Here is a 20,183-nt window from a genome sequence, read left to right on the forward strand (position 1 = left end):
CGCAAAAGGTTGCCCATCATTGGACTAGGGGATAAAAGCCTTGTGACTTGAAGGTTGGGCTGCTGACCTGAAGGCTGCCAGGTTTGAATCCCACCCAGGGAGAGAGCGGTTGAGCTCCCTCTGTCAGCTCCAGCTCCATGCAGGGACATGAGAGAAGCCTCCCACAAGGATGGTAAAAACATCAAAACATCCGGGCAATGTCCCCTGGGCAACATCCTTGCAGACGGCCAATTCTCTCACTCCAGAAGCAACTCCGGTTGCTCCTGACACAAAAAAAAAAGGTTTGCTAGGGTAGACCCTCTCCCACTCAGACTCAGCCCCCCCCCCCGAACCTAAATCTCCCCCCCCCCCCCAATCAAAATCCTGGCTACGACCTGGTGAGAGGGACTTTAGTGGGATGAACCCACTCAAGTCAGTAGAATCTGATGGCGGCGGGGTATAAATAAAGTATTATTATTGTATGACAGCAAACAGAATAGATATGCTGGATTTCGTATCACAAAATCAGGCCTTCTGTCTCCTTCTTCAGGGTCCCATTCGTGAGCCAGATTCTGCTCTAGTTTGTAGTGCGGTTTTCTTGTACTGATTCTTTGTCTGCTGTGCTTTGAGGAGTTTCTGATTTTTGACTTCAATCAAAGCAGGTTCTTCACTTTGCTTTACATATTCTGCCAGGGCATGTTCTAATAATAATAATAATAATTATTATTATTATTATTAAGCGAGAAGGCTGCGAGATGTGAGCCTGGGAGGGAGGGAGGGGGGAGGACTAGAAGGGGGCCTTTGGGGATGCTCCAAGCCCTGCAAGGTGATCTCAGAAGCGCGCGAGGCGGTCCACTGGTGTCCGGGGCTGGCGCGTGGGTGGGCGTGGCCATCCTCCAGGGGCGTGGCCAGGGGCGTGGCCTAAGGGAGGGAGGCCAAGAGGAGTGCGGCGGAGGCCGGGGCCGGGCACACAGCGCTTGCTTGCGGGGCTTCCTTGGCCGGCTCTTTCCCTTTCCCACCCACCCCAAAATCCACACCTGCCTCCGCCATGCCCACCAACTTCTCCGGCCATTGGAAGATGAAGAGTTCGGAGAACTTCGAGGAGCTGCTGAAGGCGCTGGGTGAGTCCCAAACAAGGCATCCTTTCCAGAGCGGATGGGAGTTGTGGTCCAGGCACAGCTGGGCTGCTGCTGCCGCCCTTTGTTCTCTTGAGGCCTGAAGAGAGGGGAGGGGAAACCAAAGAGCACCCACCCTTGGGTCCAAAATGATAGTTGACCCTCTGTATCCACGGATTCTCCATCCATGGTTCATGGCTATGAGGCTAGCGTGGCCCCCATGAGAAAGAACTGGAAGACCCCTGGCTCAGGCTGTTTGGTCTTGGCTGGCATGACCCCTTCTCAGGGTTACCTAGGAAAACAAACACAGGCAGGCAGTCCCCAAGTTAAGAACAAGGGCGGTTCTGTAGGTTTGGTCTGGAGTTGAATTTGTATGTAAGTTGGAACAGGTATACGAGTGTCACTATAGGTTTGGTCTGAAGCTGAATTTGTATGTAAGTTGGAACAGGTACGTTTTGTAAAAGTGTCACTCCATACACACACACACACACACACATATATATACATATATATAAAATAACAAGGGCGGTTCTGTAGGTTTGGTCTGAAGCTGAATTTGTATGTAAGTTGGAACAGGTATACGAGTGTCACTATAGGTTTGGTCTGAAGCTGAATTTGTATGTAAGTTGGAACAGGTACGTTTTGTAAAAGTGTCACTCCATACACACACACACACACACACATATATGTACATATATATAAAATAACAAGGGCGGTTCTGTAGGTTTGGTCTGAAGCTGAATTTGTATGTAAGTTGGAACAGGTATGTTTTGTAAAAGTGTCACTCCATACACACACACACACACACACACATATATATACATATATATAAAATCACAAGGGCGGTTCTGTAGGTTTGGTCTGGAGTTGAATTTGTATGTAAGTTGGAACAGGTATGTTTTGTAAAAGTGTCACTATATATATATATATATATATATATATATATGTATATAAAATAACAAGGGCGGTTCTGTAGGTTTGGTCTGGAGTTGAATTTGTATGTAAGTTGGAACAGGTATGTTTTGTAAAAGTGTCACTATATATATATATATATATATATATATGTATATAAAATAACAAGGGCGGTTCTGTAGGTTTGGTCTGGAGTTGAATTTGTATGTAAGTTGGAACAGGTACGTTTTGTAAGTGTCGCTCCATATATATATATACAGTAGAGTCTCACTTATCCAAGCTAAACAGGCCAGCAGAAGCTTGGATAAGCAAATATCTTGGATAATAAGGAGGGATGAAGGAAAAAGCCTATTAAACATCAAATTAGCTTATGCTTTTACAAATTAAGCACCCAAACATCATGCTATACAACAAATCTGACAAAAAAAGTAGTTCATTATACATTAATGCTATGTAGTAATTTCTGTATTTACAAATTTAGCTCCAAAATATCACAGTGCATTGAAAACCTTGACTACAAAAGTTTGTTGGATAATCCAGAACGTTGGATAAGTGAGACTCTACTGTATATATATAAAATAACAAGGGCGGTTCTGTAGGTTTGGTCTGGAGTTGAATTTGTATGTAAGTTGGAACAGGTATATTTTGTAAAAGTGTCACTCCATATATATATATATATATATATATATATATATATATACAGTAGAGTCTCACTTATCCAAGGCTCGCTTATCCAAGTTTCTGGATTAGCCAAGGCATTTTTGTAGTCAATGTCTTCAATAAATCATTTATTTATTTATTTATTTATTTACAGTATTTATATTCCACCCTTCTTTCTCACCCCGAAGGGGACTCAGGGCGGATCACATTGTGCGCATATAAGGCAAACATTCAATGCCCATAAACACATAGAACCGAGACAGAAACAGACAGACAGACGCAGAGGCAATTTAACACTCTCCAGCTTCCAGCTTCCTGAGGTTGTGCTTGATTCTGGCCACAGGGGGAGCAGCTGCTTCATCATCCACTGCGATGGCAACTTCCTCATTCCAACAGCGGCTGGATGATTTTTGTGGTGTCATAAATCAGCCTCCCCACATATAAGTGGTACCTAAATTTCCTACTTGATAGATGCAACTATCTTTCGGGTTGCTTAGGTCAACAACGAGCAGGGGCTATATTTTATTTTAATTGTCGGGTGCTCACCCCAACGCGGGCTGGCCTCGAACTCATGACCTATTAGTGCTAAATTCGTAAATATAGTAATTAGTACATAGCATTACTGCGTATTGAACTACTTTTTCTGTCAAATTTGTTGTCTAACATGATGTTTTGGTGCTTAATTTGTAAAATCATAACCTAATTTGATGTTTAATAGGCTTTTTCCTTCATCCCTCCTTATTATCCAAGATATTTGCTTATCCAAGGTTCTGCCGGTCCGTTTAGCTTGGATAAGTAGCTGTGCCCGGCCGCGCGTTGCTGTGGCATTGTCTGGTGGTGTTGGTGAGAAATTGTTGAGCTAGTGGTGATATTGAATGCCTGTTGTATGGTTGTCTTTATGTTTAGTATGCACACTGAAGTGGATTATATGGCTGTGTGGAGTCAAGATAATCCAGTTCAAAGCAGATAATATAAGATTCTAAATGGGTTATATAGCTGTGTGGAAGGGCCTTGAGTCTACACTGCCATATAATCCAGTTCAAATCTGATAATCTGTGGAAGAGGCCTAAGTGAGGCCTAACTCTGCCTGTCCCCTGGGCTGAGTGGGTTGCTAGGAGACCAAGTGGGCGGAGCTTAGCCTTCTAACTGGCAGCAATTGGATAAAAACAATTATTCCTCTCCTTCTAATTAGGACTTTATTTTTCTTTTTGTTGTATCAACCTAGAGGCGTGGATGATGGGTTGTGTTGTCAATTTTCGAGGTTGTGGGGCCTGTAGTTTTGTTGTTTTGTCCGCTGCCCTGATGCCATCACTCTTTTATATATATAGATAGATATGGCCCCTCCCAGTCCCACCCCCTATGCCTTGAATATTTTCCCAAACAGCCCCTTTAGCTTCCAGACCCCCTTAAACAGACTTGGAGGGGATGAAAGCCCCTTCCTCTACCTGACCCACCCCCCATTTCCTACAAACTCTGAGGAGCAAATACTTTCCAGGTTAGGGATGGGGAGGGGAGTATGCATCACATACTTTGGGATAATTATCACATCCTTATGTTTCATGGGGTTTGTTTTCCTCTCCCCCCCCCCCCCCTCATATCTGGATTATTTGGGCAGAAGGGACCAGGAGAGAGGGAAGGGGGGGTCTTCATGGCTCTGTGTGCGAATGACAACAAATCCATCAGCAAAGCCAGCATTGGGAGGTGTTGCTTCTTTAAACTAACAAATGTCCACTAATGAAATAATAACAATGTATTAAATTTCATTCAACATTGTATTATGTACAATAAATGAATAGAAATTTCAGATAAATGGTTACAAATGACAATCAAACTGTTGCACTCACAGTACAGTAGAGTCTCACTTATCCAACATAAACGGGCCTGCAGAATGTTGGATAAGCGAATATGTTGGATAATAAGGAGGCATTAAGGAAAAGCCTATTAGAGCTCAAATTAGGTTATGATTTTACAAATTAAGCACCAAAACATCATGTTATACAACAAATTTGGCAGAAAAAGTAGTTCAATACGCAGAAATGTTATGTAGTAATTTAGCACCAAAATATCACGATATATTGAAAACAATGACTACAAAAATGGCTTGGATTATCCAGAACATTGGATAAGTGAGACTCTAGTGTATTTCAATACGCAGTAATGTTATGTTGTAATTACTGTATTTACGAATTTAGCACCAAAATATCACGATATATTGAAAACATTGACTACAAAAATGGCTTGGATTATCCAGAGGCTTGGATAAGTGAGGCCTGGATAAGTGAGACTCTACTGTAATAACAATGTATTAAATCTCATTCAACATTGTATTATGTACAATCAATGAATATACGTTTTAGATAAATGGTTACAAATGACAAACTGTTGCACTCACAGTATGATGAATGGTAGTTACGTTCACAATGGAGTAAACTTTCTTGTTTACTTTCTTGTTTCTTCATAAAAGAAGAGTAGACCCCTGATCCACAATAGATTTCAACTACTTATAATCTCCGTCTGGTGGTAGGGTCTGCAAGTACAGTAGAGTCTCGCTTATCCAACATAAACGGGCCAGCAGAAGCCTGGATAAGCGAATATGTTGGATAATAAGGAGAGATTGAGGAGAAGCCTATTAAACATCAAATTAGGTTATGATTTGACAAATTAAGCACCAAAACATCATGTAATACAACAAATTTGACAGAAATAGTAGTTCATTACACAGTATTGCTATGTAGTAATTACTGTATTTACGAATTTAGCACCAAAATATCACTATGTATTGAAAACATTGACTACAAAAATGTGTTGGATAATCCAGAACATTGGATAAGCGAGTGTTGGATAAGTGAGACTCTACTGTAATTACTACATAACATTACTGCGTATTGAACTACTTTTTCTGTCAAATTTGTTGTACAACATGATGTTTTGGTGCTTAATTTGTAAAATCATAACCTAATTTGATGTTTAATAGGCTTTTCGGTCAACTTTAGATCCGGTTAGGTATTTGTGGTGCTGATTCAGAAAATTGCATTGGATAGACCACACCAGCTTTAGATGATTAAATATGGTTTTCTGTGGGCGAGCAGATGGTGACTACTGGTTGGCCTATGTTTTGTATCAGAAACTAGAGCTGATGTGGTCTATCCAAGGCAATTTTCTGAATCAGCACCTCAAATAACCTAACGAAATCTAAAGTTGACTGGAAACTGATTCGTAACCCTTTTGGTACTAATGTTGGAGAGTGGTCCCTGGTCAATGTGGTCCTTGGTCAGCGTGGTCCCTGGTCAATGTGGTTCTTTGTCAATGTGGTCCCTGGTCAATGTGGTCCTTGGTCAACGTGGTCCCTGGTCAACGTGGTCCCTGGTCAACGTGGTCTCTGGTCAATGTGGTTCCTTGTCAACGTGGTCTCTGGTCAACGTGGTTCCTTGTCAACGTGGTCTCTGGTCAACGTGGTTCCTTGTCAACGTGGTCTCTGGTCAACGTGGTTCCTTGTCAACGTGGTCTCTGGTCACCGTGGTCTCTGGTCAACGTGGTCTCTGGTCAACGTGGTTCCTTGTCAACGTGGTCTCTGGTCAACGTGGTTCCTTGTCAACGTGGTCTCTGGTCACCGTGGTCCCTGGTCAACGTGGTCTCTGGTCAACGTGGTTCCTTGTCAACGTGGTCTCTGGTCAACGTGGTTCCTTGTCAACGTGGTCCCTGGTCAACGTGGTCCCTGATCAATGTGGTCCCCAGTAAAAAAAAAAGTTGGGAACCACCGGTCTAAATCAAAAGGAGGCTAGCTGAGGGAGCACTCTTTACATGCTCTGAAACCGGTCTCCTTTCCCAGGTATCACTGTGGCTGAATGGAGCCTCCAGCTCCTGAAGCAGTCTTCTGCTTGACTTCTGGTTCGGGGGGCTGTGGGACTTGTGCTTGAGTTTTGGGGGGATGCTTAGGATAGGCACCCCACCTCCTTGACCCAGCAGCTTCTTTGAAGACTTCTTCCATCTTTGGCAGCCCAAGGCTTCCTGATCCATCCCCGAGCCCTTGCGTTCCCTCTGTCTCTCTTATTCTTTCTCAACCCCAGACAGTCATTTCCCTCCTTTCGCTTTTTCCCAATTTTTTTGTTGTTGTTGTTAACTCTGCCACTCCCCTAATAAAACCGCAGTCTCTGTTCACATCTTGTAGTCAGTCTTGGAAAAAGGGGGAAACTTGGCACGGGCCCTGGGGAGGCGGTGACGACAATGTTTCCCGGTGGGTAATTGGTCCCAGGGGGGGAAACAAAGGCCGGGCTCCCAATTCTCCCTCAGGAAAGAGTCCCTGCTTTTGGGGAACACTAGGAAAAAATGGGGAGAAAAACACCCCTGGCTTTCATGGCCGGAATCATCGGGTTGCTGTGAGATTTCCAGGCTGATGGTTTCACGTCTGGAAACATTGCCATGCATGAATGGCAGGCATGAAACAACCAGGGCCAGATAACACCTTTCAACAAAGGATTCCCCCAGGCAGGAATCAACCAGGCCTTGAAGCTCCGATTTATTTATTTATCTATTTATTTACAACATTTTTACCCCGCCTTTCTCACCCGAGGGGGGGTCTCAAGGCGGGTTACAACACCCGGCAAGATTCAATGCCAAACAAATCAGTAAAAATTAGCAACACATTTAAAACCATTAACAATAATCAATAAGAATACATTATACAGGCATTAAAAAGCATTAAAAACATATAAATTACTTACCGTATATACTCGAGTATACGCCGACCCGAATATAAGCCGAGGCACCTAATTTTACCACAAAAAACTGGGAAAGCATTGACTCCAGTATAAGCCGAGATACCATTCAAATTACATTACCATATATACTCAAATATAAGCCGGCCCGAATATAAGCCGAGGCACCTAATTTTACCACAAAGAAACTGGGAAAACATTGACTCCAGTATAAGCTGAGATACCAATCAAATTACATTACCGTATATACTCGAGTATAAGCTGACCCGAATATAAGCTGAGGCACCTAATTTTACCACAAAAAACCTGGGAAAACATTGACTCAAGTATAAGCCGAGAGTGGTAAATTTCAGAAATAAAAGTAGATGCCAATAAAATTACATCAATTGAGGCATCATTAGGTTAAATGTTTTTGAATATTTACATAAAGCTCAAATTTAAAATAAGACTGTCCAACTCTGATCAAATCATTATTTATTTATTTATTTATTTCGATTATTTATACCCCACCCTTCTCACCCGAGGGGACTCAGGGCGGCTTACAAGTGGCAATTGATGCCGTTACACCGTTATTATTCTCATCTTCTTCAATGTCAATGTGCTTATGTATCCTTTTAATAATAATAGAGTAAGATAATACATGCAATAATAATAAATACAGGAAAATAATACATGTAATAATAAATAGAGTAAAATAATAAATGCAATAATAATAATAAGAAGAAGAAGAAGAAGAAGAAGAAGAAGATCGGAGTGAAATAATAAATGTATTAATAATAATAAAAATAGAGTGAAATAAATATAATAGTAGCAACAATAATAGAGTAAAATAATAAATGTAATCATACCAATAATAATAGAGAAAAATAATAAATGTACCCTATATTCTTGAGTATAAGCTGACCCAAATATAAACCAACCAGGACCCTCACCCGAGTATAAGCCGAGGGGGGCTTTTTCAGTCTTAAAAGAAGGGCTGAAAAACTAGGCTTATACTTGAGTATATACAGTAATTCCATTCTTCCAAGAGCCTTCCAAGGCTTTTCAATGCTAACCAAGGTGATTAATTGCAACATTGACACTTGCTTCAAACAGACAAGAGTTCTATCTCCCACCTTGGACAATATCCCACAGATATATAAACCCCACTTGACTCGTTTCCAATATACCTCCCAGTTGCTGAGGAGGCCTGCCATAGATGTGGGCGAAACGTCAGAAGAGAATGCTTCTGGAACATGGCCGTACAGCCTGGAAAATTCCCAGCCACCCAATTCACTGTTACATTCTTCCACCTAAACCAGGGGTCCTCAAACTTTTTAAGTGGAGGGCCGGTTCATGATCCCTCAGGCTGTTGAGGGGACGAATTAACATTTGAAAAAAATACAAACAAATTCCTATGCACACTGCACATGTCTTATTTGTAGTGCCAAAAAAACCCAACCCAACAACTATTTTATTTATTTATTACATTTATACCCCACCCTCTCTCACATCTTAGCATTATATATTACTATATTGTCCTATACCACTACTGTAATATTATTAGTAATATTACATTTAATATATAATGTATAATTTATATTATTATATTGTATAATTATTAATATTATATTGTATTACATTATAATATTAGTATCTATATTATATGTATACACAATATATTCCGTTGTTACCATAGCACAATATTAGTAAATTAAATACAATATTTAAAAAGGAAAACAATTTTAACCAACATAAACCTATCAGGATTTCAATGGGAAGTGTGGTCCTGCTTCTGGCCAATGAGATAGTCAAGTTAAGTAGGATTGTTGGTGTGAAGTCTAAAACTGAGGGTGGGGGCCAGGTAAATGACCTTGGAGGGCCGCATCCGGCCCCCGGGCCTTAGTTTGGGGATCCCTGACCTAAACTTTGCTTCTGGAGGGGCAACACTTGCATAGGCTTCCTTATGGGGGGGAGGCACATTTGTCCCTTCTGCACCCCATTCCTTTCCTGCCCGAGGGCCTCTTTGTGCAAGGCCATGTTGACACCGATGCCTCCGCCTTTTCTTCCCTTGGGAATCTCTCCCAGCAACGGAGTGGTTGGGCAACTCTGGGGACACGGCTTCCAGGTGACAGGCGGCTGGCAAGCGCTGGGAGGAGGATGATGGATCAGTCATCAGAGCCCCACCCGGAATCAAAATGTGGCACCAAAACCAGGGACGATGGGAACCTGCAGGCCAAGTCTAACAATGGGGAGAAATATGTGCTCCTGCACTTAGGCAATACAGATGAAAGGCACAGACATGAGATGGGCGACACCAGGCTTGGAAACCCTCCATGTGAAAGGGATCTGAATGTGAGTCAACAGTGTGATGTGGCAGCCAAAATAGTCAGAACAGTGGGTTTTTGTTTTGTTTTTTGTCTGATTAGAACATACTGCAAGCCGCTTCTGGTGGGAGAGAATTGGCCGTCTACAGAGACGTTGCCCAGGCTTCTCTCATGCCCCCACAAGCTAGAGCTGACAGATAGGAGCTCTCTATTTCTAAGCTGAAGAGCCAGCATTGTCCGTAGACACCTCCAAGGTCATGTGGCCACTGGCATGACTGCATGGAGCGCTATTACTTTCCTGCCGGAGCCGTACCTATTGATCTACTCACACTCTGGGGTTGGTGCTCATCTCCATTTCTAAGCCGAAGAGCCAGCATTGTCTGTAGACACCTCCAAGGTCATGTGGCCACTGGCATGACTGCATGGAGCGCTATTACTTTCCTGCCGGAGCAGTACCTATTGATCTACTCACACTCTGGGGTTGGTGCTCATCTCCATTTCTAAGCCGAAGAGCCGGCATTGTCCGTAGACACCTCCAAGGTCATGTGGTCACTGGCATGACTGCATGGAGCGCTATTACTTTTCTGCAGGAGCAGTACCTATTGATCTACTCACACTCTGGGGTTGGTGCTCATCTCCATTTCTAAGCCGAAGAGCCAGCATTGTCTGTAGACACCTCCAAGGTCATGTGGCCACTGGCATGACTGCATGGAGCGCTATTACTTTCCTGCCGGAGCAGTACCTATTGATCTACTCACACTCTGGGGTTGGTGCTCATCTCCATTTCTAAGCTGAAGAGCCGGCATTGTCCGTAGACACCTCCAAGGTCATGTGGCCACTGGCATGACTGCATGGAGCGCTATTACTTTCCTGCCGGAGCAGTACCTATTGATCTACTCACACTCTGGGGTTGGTGCTCATCTCCATTTCTAAGCCGAAGAGCCGGCGTTGTCCGTAGACACCTCCAAGGTCATGTGGTCACTGGCATGACTGCATGGAGCGCTATTACTTTTCTGCAGGAGCAGTACCTATTGATCTACTCACACTCTGGGATTGGTGCTCATCTCCATTTCTAAGTCAAAGAGCCAGCGTTGTCCGTAGACACCTCCAAGGTCATGTGGTCACTGGCATGACTGCATGGAGCGCTATTACTTTCCTGCCAGAGCAGTACCTATTGATCTACTCACACTCTGGGGTTGGTGCTCATCTCCATTTCTAAGTCAAAGAGCCGGCATTGTCCGTAGACACCTCCAAGGTCATGTGGTCACTGGCATGACTGCATGGAGCGCTATTACTTTCCTGCCGGAGCAGTACCTATTGATCTACTCACACTCTGGGGTTTGTTGCTCATCTCCATTTCTAAGTCGAAGAGCCGACATTGTCCGTAGACACCTCCAAGGTCATGTGGTCACTGGCATGACTGCATGGAGCGCTATTACTTTCCTGCCGGAGCAGTACCTATTGATCTACTCACACTCTGGGGTTTGTTGCTCATCTCCATTTCTAAGTCGAAGAGCCGACATTGTCCGTAGACACCTCCAAGGTCATGTGGTCACTGGCATGACTGCATGGAGCGCTATTACTTTCCTGCCGGAGCAGTACCTATTGATCTACTCACACTCTGGGGTTGGTGCTCATCTCCATTTCTAAGCCGAAGAGCCGGCATTGTCCCTAGACACCTCCAAGGTCATGTGGCCACTGGCATGACTGCATGGAGCACTATTACTTTCCTGCCTTAATAAAGCATACCTTAATAATTAATAATTAAGTAAATAATAACTAAAATACCAGTATAAACCAGTAAAGCTTTGGAAGGCATGCGCCAGGCTTTCCACGCTCCGCATCCTCCCCAAGCCGATTTCTTTAGTTCATTATTCATCGGACGCACCATGCTCCTTCCCTGTTGTGTGAGCTTTGTTTAATGCTCGGGATATGATGCCAACCGGAGAGCCTAAGCGGGGATGACGGCAGCAGCAGCAGCATCAGCATCCTCCCCTTGGCCCCTTTCGCCACAGGAGTGAACTCTTGGCCTCGGACGGGAGCAGATCTGTGGCATTGTGCGGAGTGTATGTTGTGACAGAAGAGCAGCCCAGAGCGATGGGTGTGTGTGTGTGCCCCATTCCTGGCAGGGTTTGGAGCTGAAAGGGATCCATTCAGAAGAAGATCCCCTCGGAGAGGGTGTGAAGGGAAGCCTCCCACTGACAATGCATTGGGAAAGCGCAAGGAATGAGCCATGCGCTTGCCTCAAGCTCTGGGACAATTTCATGGCGCAACACACAAGCTGCTTCTCTCTTCGCTGGATTGCGTCAACGCAGAAAACCAACCCAAGGTGGGAATCTCAGGGTGCCAACACAAAAGACACGCTTCGAGTCAAGTCTTCTTACCAAATGTCCCTTACCAAAGGGACATTCATCCACATGTGGTGGACGTGTATGACCATACAGGCATTTTGGGACAAGGTAATTAAAGAGACTAATAAAATGCTACATAATAAGATTAAAAAAAGCCCAGGATTGTGTCTATTAGGTCTACATAGAGAAAACAATAACCAAAAGGACCAAGAAATATACCAATATAGCTTTGCGGCAGCAAGATTGACCATAGCCAAAGACTGGAAAGGGGAAAAAGGTTTAACTAAAAAGGATTGGAGAGAAAGAATGCGGGAATATATGCTAATGGCCAAACTTACCAACAATAGGAAGAACAAAAGTAATGAGGACTTTTTAGAAACATGGAAGCTGGCCATAGCATATCTGAATAAGGAGTCAGTAACATAGAGGAGTTCCATTAGGAATTTAGGGTTACTATTAACAAGGATATATAAATTGGCTTAAAGGCTTCCTAGTGCTTCAGGGTTGGAAGTCATGGTGAAGGGTGCACGGGTGTGGGGAAGGGGTTTTATTTTATGTGGGATAGGGGTTTTGGGTGCGTGCAGGGTTTGTTGTGTGTAATACGTTGTATGTTTTTGTTTTGTTTGAATGTTAGGGTAAACTCTTATATTTAATTTCTAAAAAAAAAAATGAAAAGAATTGAACACATGCATTGACAACATCCAAACATTGAGTCAAAGAAATAGAATGTGTGACCTTTAAGTAGAAATGTATAATGGTGAAATTTACAAATGAACCTTTAAGGTTAATTAAATGACATGCTGTGTGCAGTGTTAAAAAAAAAAAGTCTTCTTACCAAATGTTTGGAGTTTCTCATGCGCATTTCCTATCTTAGAATCCTAGAGTTGGAAGAGACCTTGTGGGCCATCCAATCCAACCCCATTCTGCCAAAAAGCAGGAACATCATATTTATTTATTAATTGTTTGTTTACTACATTTATATCCCGCTCCTCTCACCCCGGAGGGGACTCAGAGCGGCTTACAAATCAAATGTACATCTATATATATAAAAGAGTGATGGCATCACAGCAGCGGACAAAACAACAAAAGTAAACACCCCACAACCTCGAAAATTGACATCACAACCCCTCATCCATGCCTCTAGGTTGATACAACAAAAAGAAAAGAAAAATAAAGTCCTAATTAGAGGGGGAGGAATAATTGTTTTTATCCAATTACTGCCAGTTAGAAGGCTAAGCTCCGCTCACTTGGTCTCCTAGCAACCCACTCAGCCCAGGGGACCCTTTACCTTAACTACCACCAATTCCTCAATACTTTATTTCCCATACCACCATACTTCGCCACAGCAACGAGTGGCTGGGCACAGCTAGTACAATATATTATTAGCATAGCACAATATAAGCATTAAATTACTATATTGTACTTTATCATTATATGGTAATATTATTAGTAATATTATGTTTAATATATAATATATAATATTATTATATTATATTATTAGTAGTATAATATTGTATTACATTATAATATTATTATCAATACAGTAGAGTCTCACTAATCCAAGCCCCACTTATCCAAGCCTCTGGATTGTCCAAGCCATTTTTGTAGTCAATGTTTTCAATATATCGTGATATTTTGGTGCTAAATTCATAAATACAGTAATTGCAACATAACATTACTGTGTATTGAACTACTTTTTCTGTCAAATTTGTTGTCTAACATGATGTTTTAGTGCTTAATTTGTAAAATCATAACCTAATTTGATGTTTAATAGGCTTTTACTTAATCCCTCCTTATTATCCAACATATTCGCTTATCCAACATTCTGCCGGCCCGTTTATGTTGGATAAGTGAGACTCTACTGTATTATAAGTATATACAATATATTATATATTTATAAATTATTGTATATTTTATATATATATATATATATATATATATATATATATATATATATATATATAGACTACATTTATATCCCGCTCTTCTCACCCCGGAGGGGACTCAGAGCGGCTTACAAATCAAATGTACATACAATATATTATTAGCATAGCACAATATAAGCATTAAATTACTATATTGTACTATATCGTTATATGGTAATATTATTAGTAATATTACGTTTAATATATAATATATAATATTATTATATTATATTATTATTAGTATAATATTGTATTACATTATAATATTATTATCAATATTATAAGTATATACAATATATTATATATTTATAAATTATTGTATATTTTATATATATATATATATATATAGACTACATTTATATCCCACTCTTCTTTCTCACCCCGGAGGGGACTCAGAGCGGCTTACAAATCAAATGTACATACAATATATTATTAACATAGCACAATGTAAGCATTAAATTACTATATTGTACTATATCATTTCCTGCCAACCCAGGAGTTCGAAAACATGCCAATGTGAGTAGATCAATAGGTACCGCTCCAGCGGGAAGGTAATGGCGCTCCATGCAGTCATGCCAGTGGCCACATGACCTTGGAGGTGTCTATGGACAACGCCGGCTCTTTGGCTTAGAAATGGAGATGAGCACCAACCCCCAGAGTCGGACATGACTGGACTTAACGTCAGGGGAAAACCTTTACCTTTACCTTACTATATCATTATATGGTAATATTATTAGTAATATTACATTTAAAATATAATATATCATTAATATTATTATATTGCATTATTATTAGTATTTTATTGTATTCCATTATAATACTGTATTATTATTATTAATATTATATGTTTATACAATATATTCAAGCACCCCTGACAAATAGTCATTCTGTCTCTGTTTAAGAGCCTCCTAAGAAGGAGCCTTCACAACGTTCTGGGGCGGAGAGTTCCACTGTTGAGGGGCCGAATTATCATTTGAAAAAAAAATACAAACAAATTCCTATGCATACTGCACATGTCTTATTTGTAGTGCAACAACAACAACGAAAGAACAATACAATATTTTAAAATGAAAACAATTTTAACCAACATAAACCTATCAGGATTTCAATGGAAAGTGTGGGCCTGCTACTGGCCAATGAGATAGTCAAGTTAATTAGGATTGTTGTTGTTGTTGTGTGCCTTCAAGTCATTTCAGACTTTGGCCGAGCCTAAGTCTAAAATTAATTATTTATTTACTGCATTTATTTACTACATTTATATCCCACCCTTCTCACCCCGAAGGGGACTCAGAGCAGCTGTATGTACATACAATATACAGTAGAGTCTCACTTATCCAACGTAAACGGGCCGGCAGAATGTTGGATAAATGAATATGTTGGATAATAAGGAGGCATTAAGGAAAAGCCTATTAAACATCAAATTAGGTTATGATTTTACAAATGAAGCACCAAAACATCATGTTAGACAACAAATTTGGCAGAAAAAGTAGTTCAATACGCAGTAATGCTATGTAGTAATTACTGTATTTATGAATTTAGCACCAAAATATCACGATATATTGAAAACATTGACTACAAAAATGCGTTGGATAATCCAGAACGTTGGATAAGCGAGTGTTGGATAAGTGAGACTCTACTGTATTATATTATTAGCATAGCACAATATTAGCATTATATATTACTACATTGAACTATACCACTATACTATTATATAATATGTAATATATAACATATAATTAATATTATTATATGGTATTATTATTAGTATTATATTGTATAACATAATATTATTATCAATATTCTATGTATATTCAATATATTATATTATTAAAACTGATATAAAAATATTATATTATAAAACTGAGGGCGGGGGCCAGGTAAATGACCTCGGAGGGCCGCATCCGGCCCCTGGGCCTTAGTTTGGGGACCCCTGGTATATAGTATAATATAAAGTAAGTTATAGTTCTATACTTTCTCAAGTGATATAGTCACTTATATATTATGATTGTGGTATCAGTTTATATATTCCAACTGTACAGATAAGTACATATTTCAGTGTCCAATTTTAACAAATACAATTATTGCTTCTCTTTGCCAAACTGGGAGAACAGTACTGTTGGTGGATCTAAAGTTCGTGACATTTGGGTTGAGGGATCCTTTCCCAATGAACCCGGGTTGGAGTGGGGAGTCGTTCCTTCTAGAGTTGTCCTCCAACATAAACGGCCTCCGTCTTGTTCCAGGCGTCAACGTGATGCTCCGGAAGATCGCCGTGGCCGCTGCCTCCAAGCCAGCCGTGGAGATCAAGCAGGACGGAGAGTCCTTCTACATCAAGACCTCCACCACCGTCCGCACCACGGAGATCAACTTCAAGATTGGAGAGGAATTTGAGGAGCAGACGGTGGACGGGAGGCCCTGCAAGGTGAGTGAGTGGTTGCTTGGACAACAGATCGCCCCATCTCTGCCTTCATGAGCCGCGGTGGCGCAGTGGATTAAACTCGTGCTAGGTTCGAATCCACGAGACGGAGTGAGCTCCTGTTTGTCAGCTCTAGCTTATGGGGACATGGGAGAAGCCTCCCGGCAACACATCCAGGAATCCTCTAGGCAACATCTCTGTAGATCTCACACCAGAAGTGACTTGCAGAATGTTCACAAGTCACTTCTGATACAATTTAAAAAATCTCTGCCTCGTATTTTAATGTACTTCAGGCAAGAGAAGGGTCTTTTACAGCGGTTCCCAAACTTATTTGTCCTGCCGCCCCCTTTCCAGAAAAAATACTACCCAGCACCCCCTGGAAAGGGGGCATGGCTTAGAGGGGTGGGCGTGGCTCCTGCTCAAGAGGGTGGGGCTGAGCCTCTCCCCTGGTCCAAGATGCAGGGCTGGGAGGGGGAGGGGAGGTGGGCGGGGCCACAAATGGGCAGCCAGGACTGGGATGGGCGGAGTTACGAGCTCTGAGGCAGGGCTGAGCTCCTATCCCTGTCCTGCGGCGCCTGCCAGGACACAGGGGGCGGGGCCTCTTCCCAAGTGCCTGACGGGGCTGAAGCTCTATACCCCGCCCACGTGTTTTAACAAGTGTCACAGGGGGTATAGAGAGGCTCAGCCCTATCTCGTGCTCTTGGGAAGAGGCCCCACCCCTAGCCCCTCCCTTTAGTCCTAAAAGGCCTCTCAGGAGAGGTATAGAGGCTCAGCCCTGTCTTGGGCTCTTGGGAAGAGGCCCTGCCTTTTAGTCCCTAAAGGCATCTCAGGAGAAATATAGAGGCTCAGCCCTGTCTCATGCTCTTGGGAAGAGGCCCCGCCCCCTTCCCTAGCTCCGCCCTCTGTGTCCCAACAAGAGCCTCAGGAGAGGTATAGATGCTCAGCCCTGTCTCGGGCTCTTGGGAAGAAGCCACGCCCACTCCTCTAGCTCCGCCCTCTGTGTCCTAACAGGCACCTCAGGTGCTCAGCCCTGTCTCTGGCACTTGGGAAGAGGCCCCGCCTCTCCTCTGGCCCCGCCCCCATGTCCTAACAGGTGCCATCACCGCCCCCATGGATCGCTGCAGCGCCTACCAGGTGGCAGTAGCGCCTACTTTGGGGATCACTGGTCTATTATGTCCTTGCTTCCCTCCCAGCCACCTCTCAGGGACCAAATTGCCAATGGGCTACAGATACCGCAGAGAACATTTGGGCTCCCTGGATGCCATGCCAACAGATGCGGCTTCCTCCACCTCCTCCTCTCCCAGGGTTTGAGAATGCTCCTTAAATGCTCTTTCCCTCTTCCTTCCTTTCTGCAGAGCCTAGCCCGCTGGGAGAGTGACAACAAGATGGTGTGCGACCAGCGGCTGCTGAAAGGGGAAGGGCCGAAGACCGGCTGGACCCGAGAAATGACCAACGACGGGGAACTCATCCTGGTAAGGAGGCCGCCTCCCTTCTTGCCCTTGTTTGCGTGGGGAAAATGACCCCCACCAAGGACTCAAATGGTGGGCAACACGGGGTCCCCCAGTCCTTCCCCAGCTTCATCTCCCGCCTCTTGCTTTTGCAGACCATGACGGCCGACAACGTTGTCTGCACCAGGATTTACGTCCGGGAGTGAGAGGCCTGCTGATTGGCCGGTGGGTGGGGAGAGAAAGAGATGCCGGAGCCACGTTCACACCCACCCACCAAGAAGCGCCCCAGAATCACATTGGCCGGATTTGAGAGCAACTTCTACCCCCACCCATCTCAACCCGCCTCTCTGTCCATGCTCAGAGGCTCTGCATCCAGCAAGACGTAAGGGAGCAGCTCCTAGCTTCCTGCCTGTTCGTCACATTCCCTTAGCCTTGAAAGGAAGAAACCCTCTCTCTCTTTGCCGTGTTTGCAGCTCCTTCTGTCGCACCTCAGGTTAGCTTCACCTCGCTAAAATACAGTACACAGGTTATAGTCTGTTGTAGTTTATTGGAAATGGGGAAAAGGATAGTTCTTAAAAGGGAAAAGTTCAGTTGCAAAACAAGGCTGTAAGAAATAATCCAAAGAAACACTTGGCATGAAACAAAGTCCTTTCAGTACATGACAAAGTCCAATGAGCGAGAATACGCCAAGGCTACAAGACAACCCAGGGAAGCAGAACTTGCTTCTTGATTCAAAGAGACATTGCTTTGACAAAGATTCCTCTCTCAGCAGACTGTTTTAATAGCATAACATGAAGGCATTCCTTTGCCCTTTGACCGCTCTCTTATTTGCTATTCTAAGACTTCTGCAAACCCCCCTAAATTCCAAGTGGCCTGGTCCAGAGATGCTCCATCGTCAAGGCCAAACTGCTCGTTAGTGTTATCAGGCTGGGAGCTGCTCTCCCTTCCTGCTTCTTGCACCTGGGAAACATCAGCATCAACAACACCATTTCCTCCTGCGGGAAAACCTCCCTGTTCCCCATCTTCTACAGCAAGAACACCCTGCACCTGAATCCCGTAAGTCCCATCAGAATCATCTTGAAACTTATTGTCAAGGCCAAACTGCCCGTTAGTGTTATCAGGCTGGGAGCTGCTCTCCCTTCCTGCTTCTTGCACCTGGGAAACATCAGCATCAACAACACCATTTCCTCCCTGTTCCCCATCTTCTACAGCAGGAACACCCTGTACCTGAATCCCATAATTCCCATCAGAATCATTTTGAAACTTATCGTCAAGGCCAAACTGCTCGTTAGTGTTATCAGGCTGGGAGCTGCTCTCCCTTCCTGCTTCTTGCACCTGGGAAACATCAGCATCAACAACACCATTTCCTCCTGCGGGAAAGCCTCCCTGTTCCCCATCTTCTACAGCAAGAACACCCTGCACCTGAATCCCATAAGTCCCATCAGAGTCGTCTTGAAACTCATCGTCAAGGCCAAACTGCTCGTTAGTGTTATCAGGCTGGGAGCTGCTCTCCCTTCCTGCTTCTTGCACCTGGGAAACATCAGCATCAACAATACCATTTCCTCCTGCGGGAAAGCCTCCCTGTTCCCCATCTTCTACAGCAAGAACACCCTGCACGTGAATCCCAAAATCCTCATCAGAGTCAGTCTGAGGCTGAGTCGCAACACCTTTGTTGCCCGTAAGGCTGGCAAACCAGGCCCTAAGATGCACCTGTCCTGCCGTCCGTTTGAGTTCCCAAATTACATAATATAAACTAGGAGATTTGCAACTGTTCTGCCCATGATCCATCCAAGCCTTGACCCAAAGCCTCCCCCCAACCGTAGCCCTCAATTCCCCCTTCCTGTAGCATAAGCAGAGAGAGGGCCACTTGCACCCAACGAGGGTCTTCTCCTCTTTCTCAAGAGCTTCTGTCGTAGACTTTGGAAGTATTTATTTGCTCCTTGTGTAACCAAAGACCAGAAAAAGGAACTCCCCGCCCCCCCAAATCCTCATGCTAGCGGTCTCCTTCTTTGGCCTTGGCCACCCTCTTTCCTGTCCTTTCACCACTCGTCTAATAAATGTCTTTCCAAATCGATTCCTGGCGAAGGAGCGGTTCTTTTGTGTCTGGGGCTCCGTCTGTTTCTGGGTCTCGGCCTCCTCCCTGCTTTCCCAGCATGTGCCTTCACGTCATGCCTGACATCTGCCAACCTGAAATTGAATTGATCCCGGTTTTCCCAGCAAGTGGGTTGCTGTGAGTTTTCCAGGCTGCATGGCCATGTTCCAGAAACATTTCCTGATGTTTCACCCACATCTGTGGCAGGCACCCTCAGAGGTTGTGAGGTCTGTTGGAAACTAGGCAACTGGGGTTTATATATCTGTG

General features: G+C 43.5%; 1 protein-coding gene across 1 annotated transcript; it reads left to right on the forward strand.

Moving 5' to 3' along the window:
- Positions 1 to 907: 907 nt before the first annotated feature.
- crabp2 (cellular retinoic acid binding protein 2) lies at positions 908 to 19,898 on the forward strand. Its single transcript, XM_003228403.4, has 4 exons — positions 908 to 1,100; positions 16,204 to 16,382; positions 17,732 to 17,848; positions 17,980 to 19,898. Exons 1-4 carry the CDS (start codon positions 1,028 to 1,030, stop codon positions 18,028 to 18,030), a joined length of 420 nt encoding a protein of 139 aa, XP_003228451.2. The 5' UTR covers positions 908 to 1,027; the 3' UTR covers positions 18,031 to 19,898.
- The last annotated feature ends 285 nt before the right edge of the window (positions 19,899 to 20,183 follow it).

Source organism: Anolis carolinensis, unplaced genomic scaffold (genome assembly GCF_035594765.1).
Source record: "Anolis carolinensis isolate JA03-04 unplaced genomic scaffold, rAnoCar3.1.pri scaffold_14, whole genome shotgun sequence".
In the NCBI taxonomy this organism is placed as follows: Eukaryota; Metazoa; Chordata; class Lepidosauria; order Squamata; family Dactyloidae; genus Anolis; species Anolis carolinensis.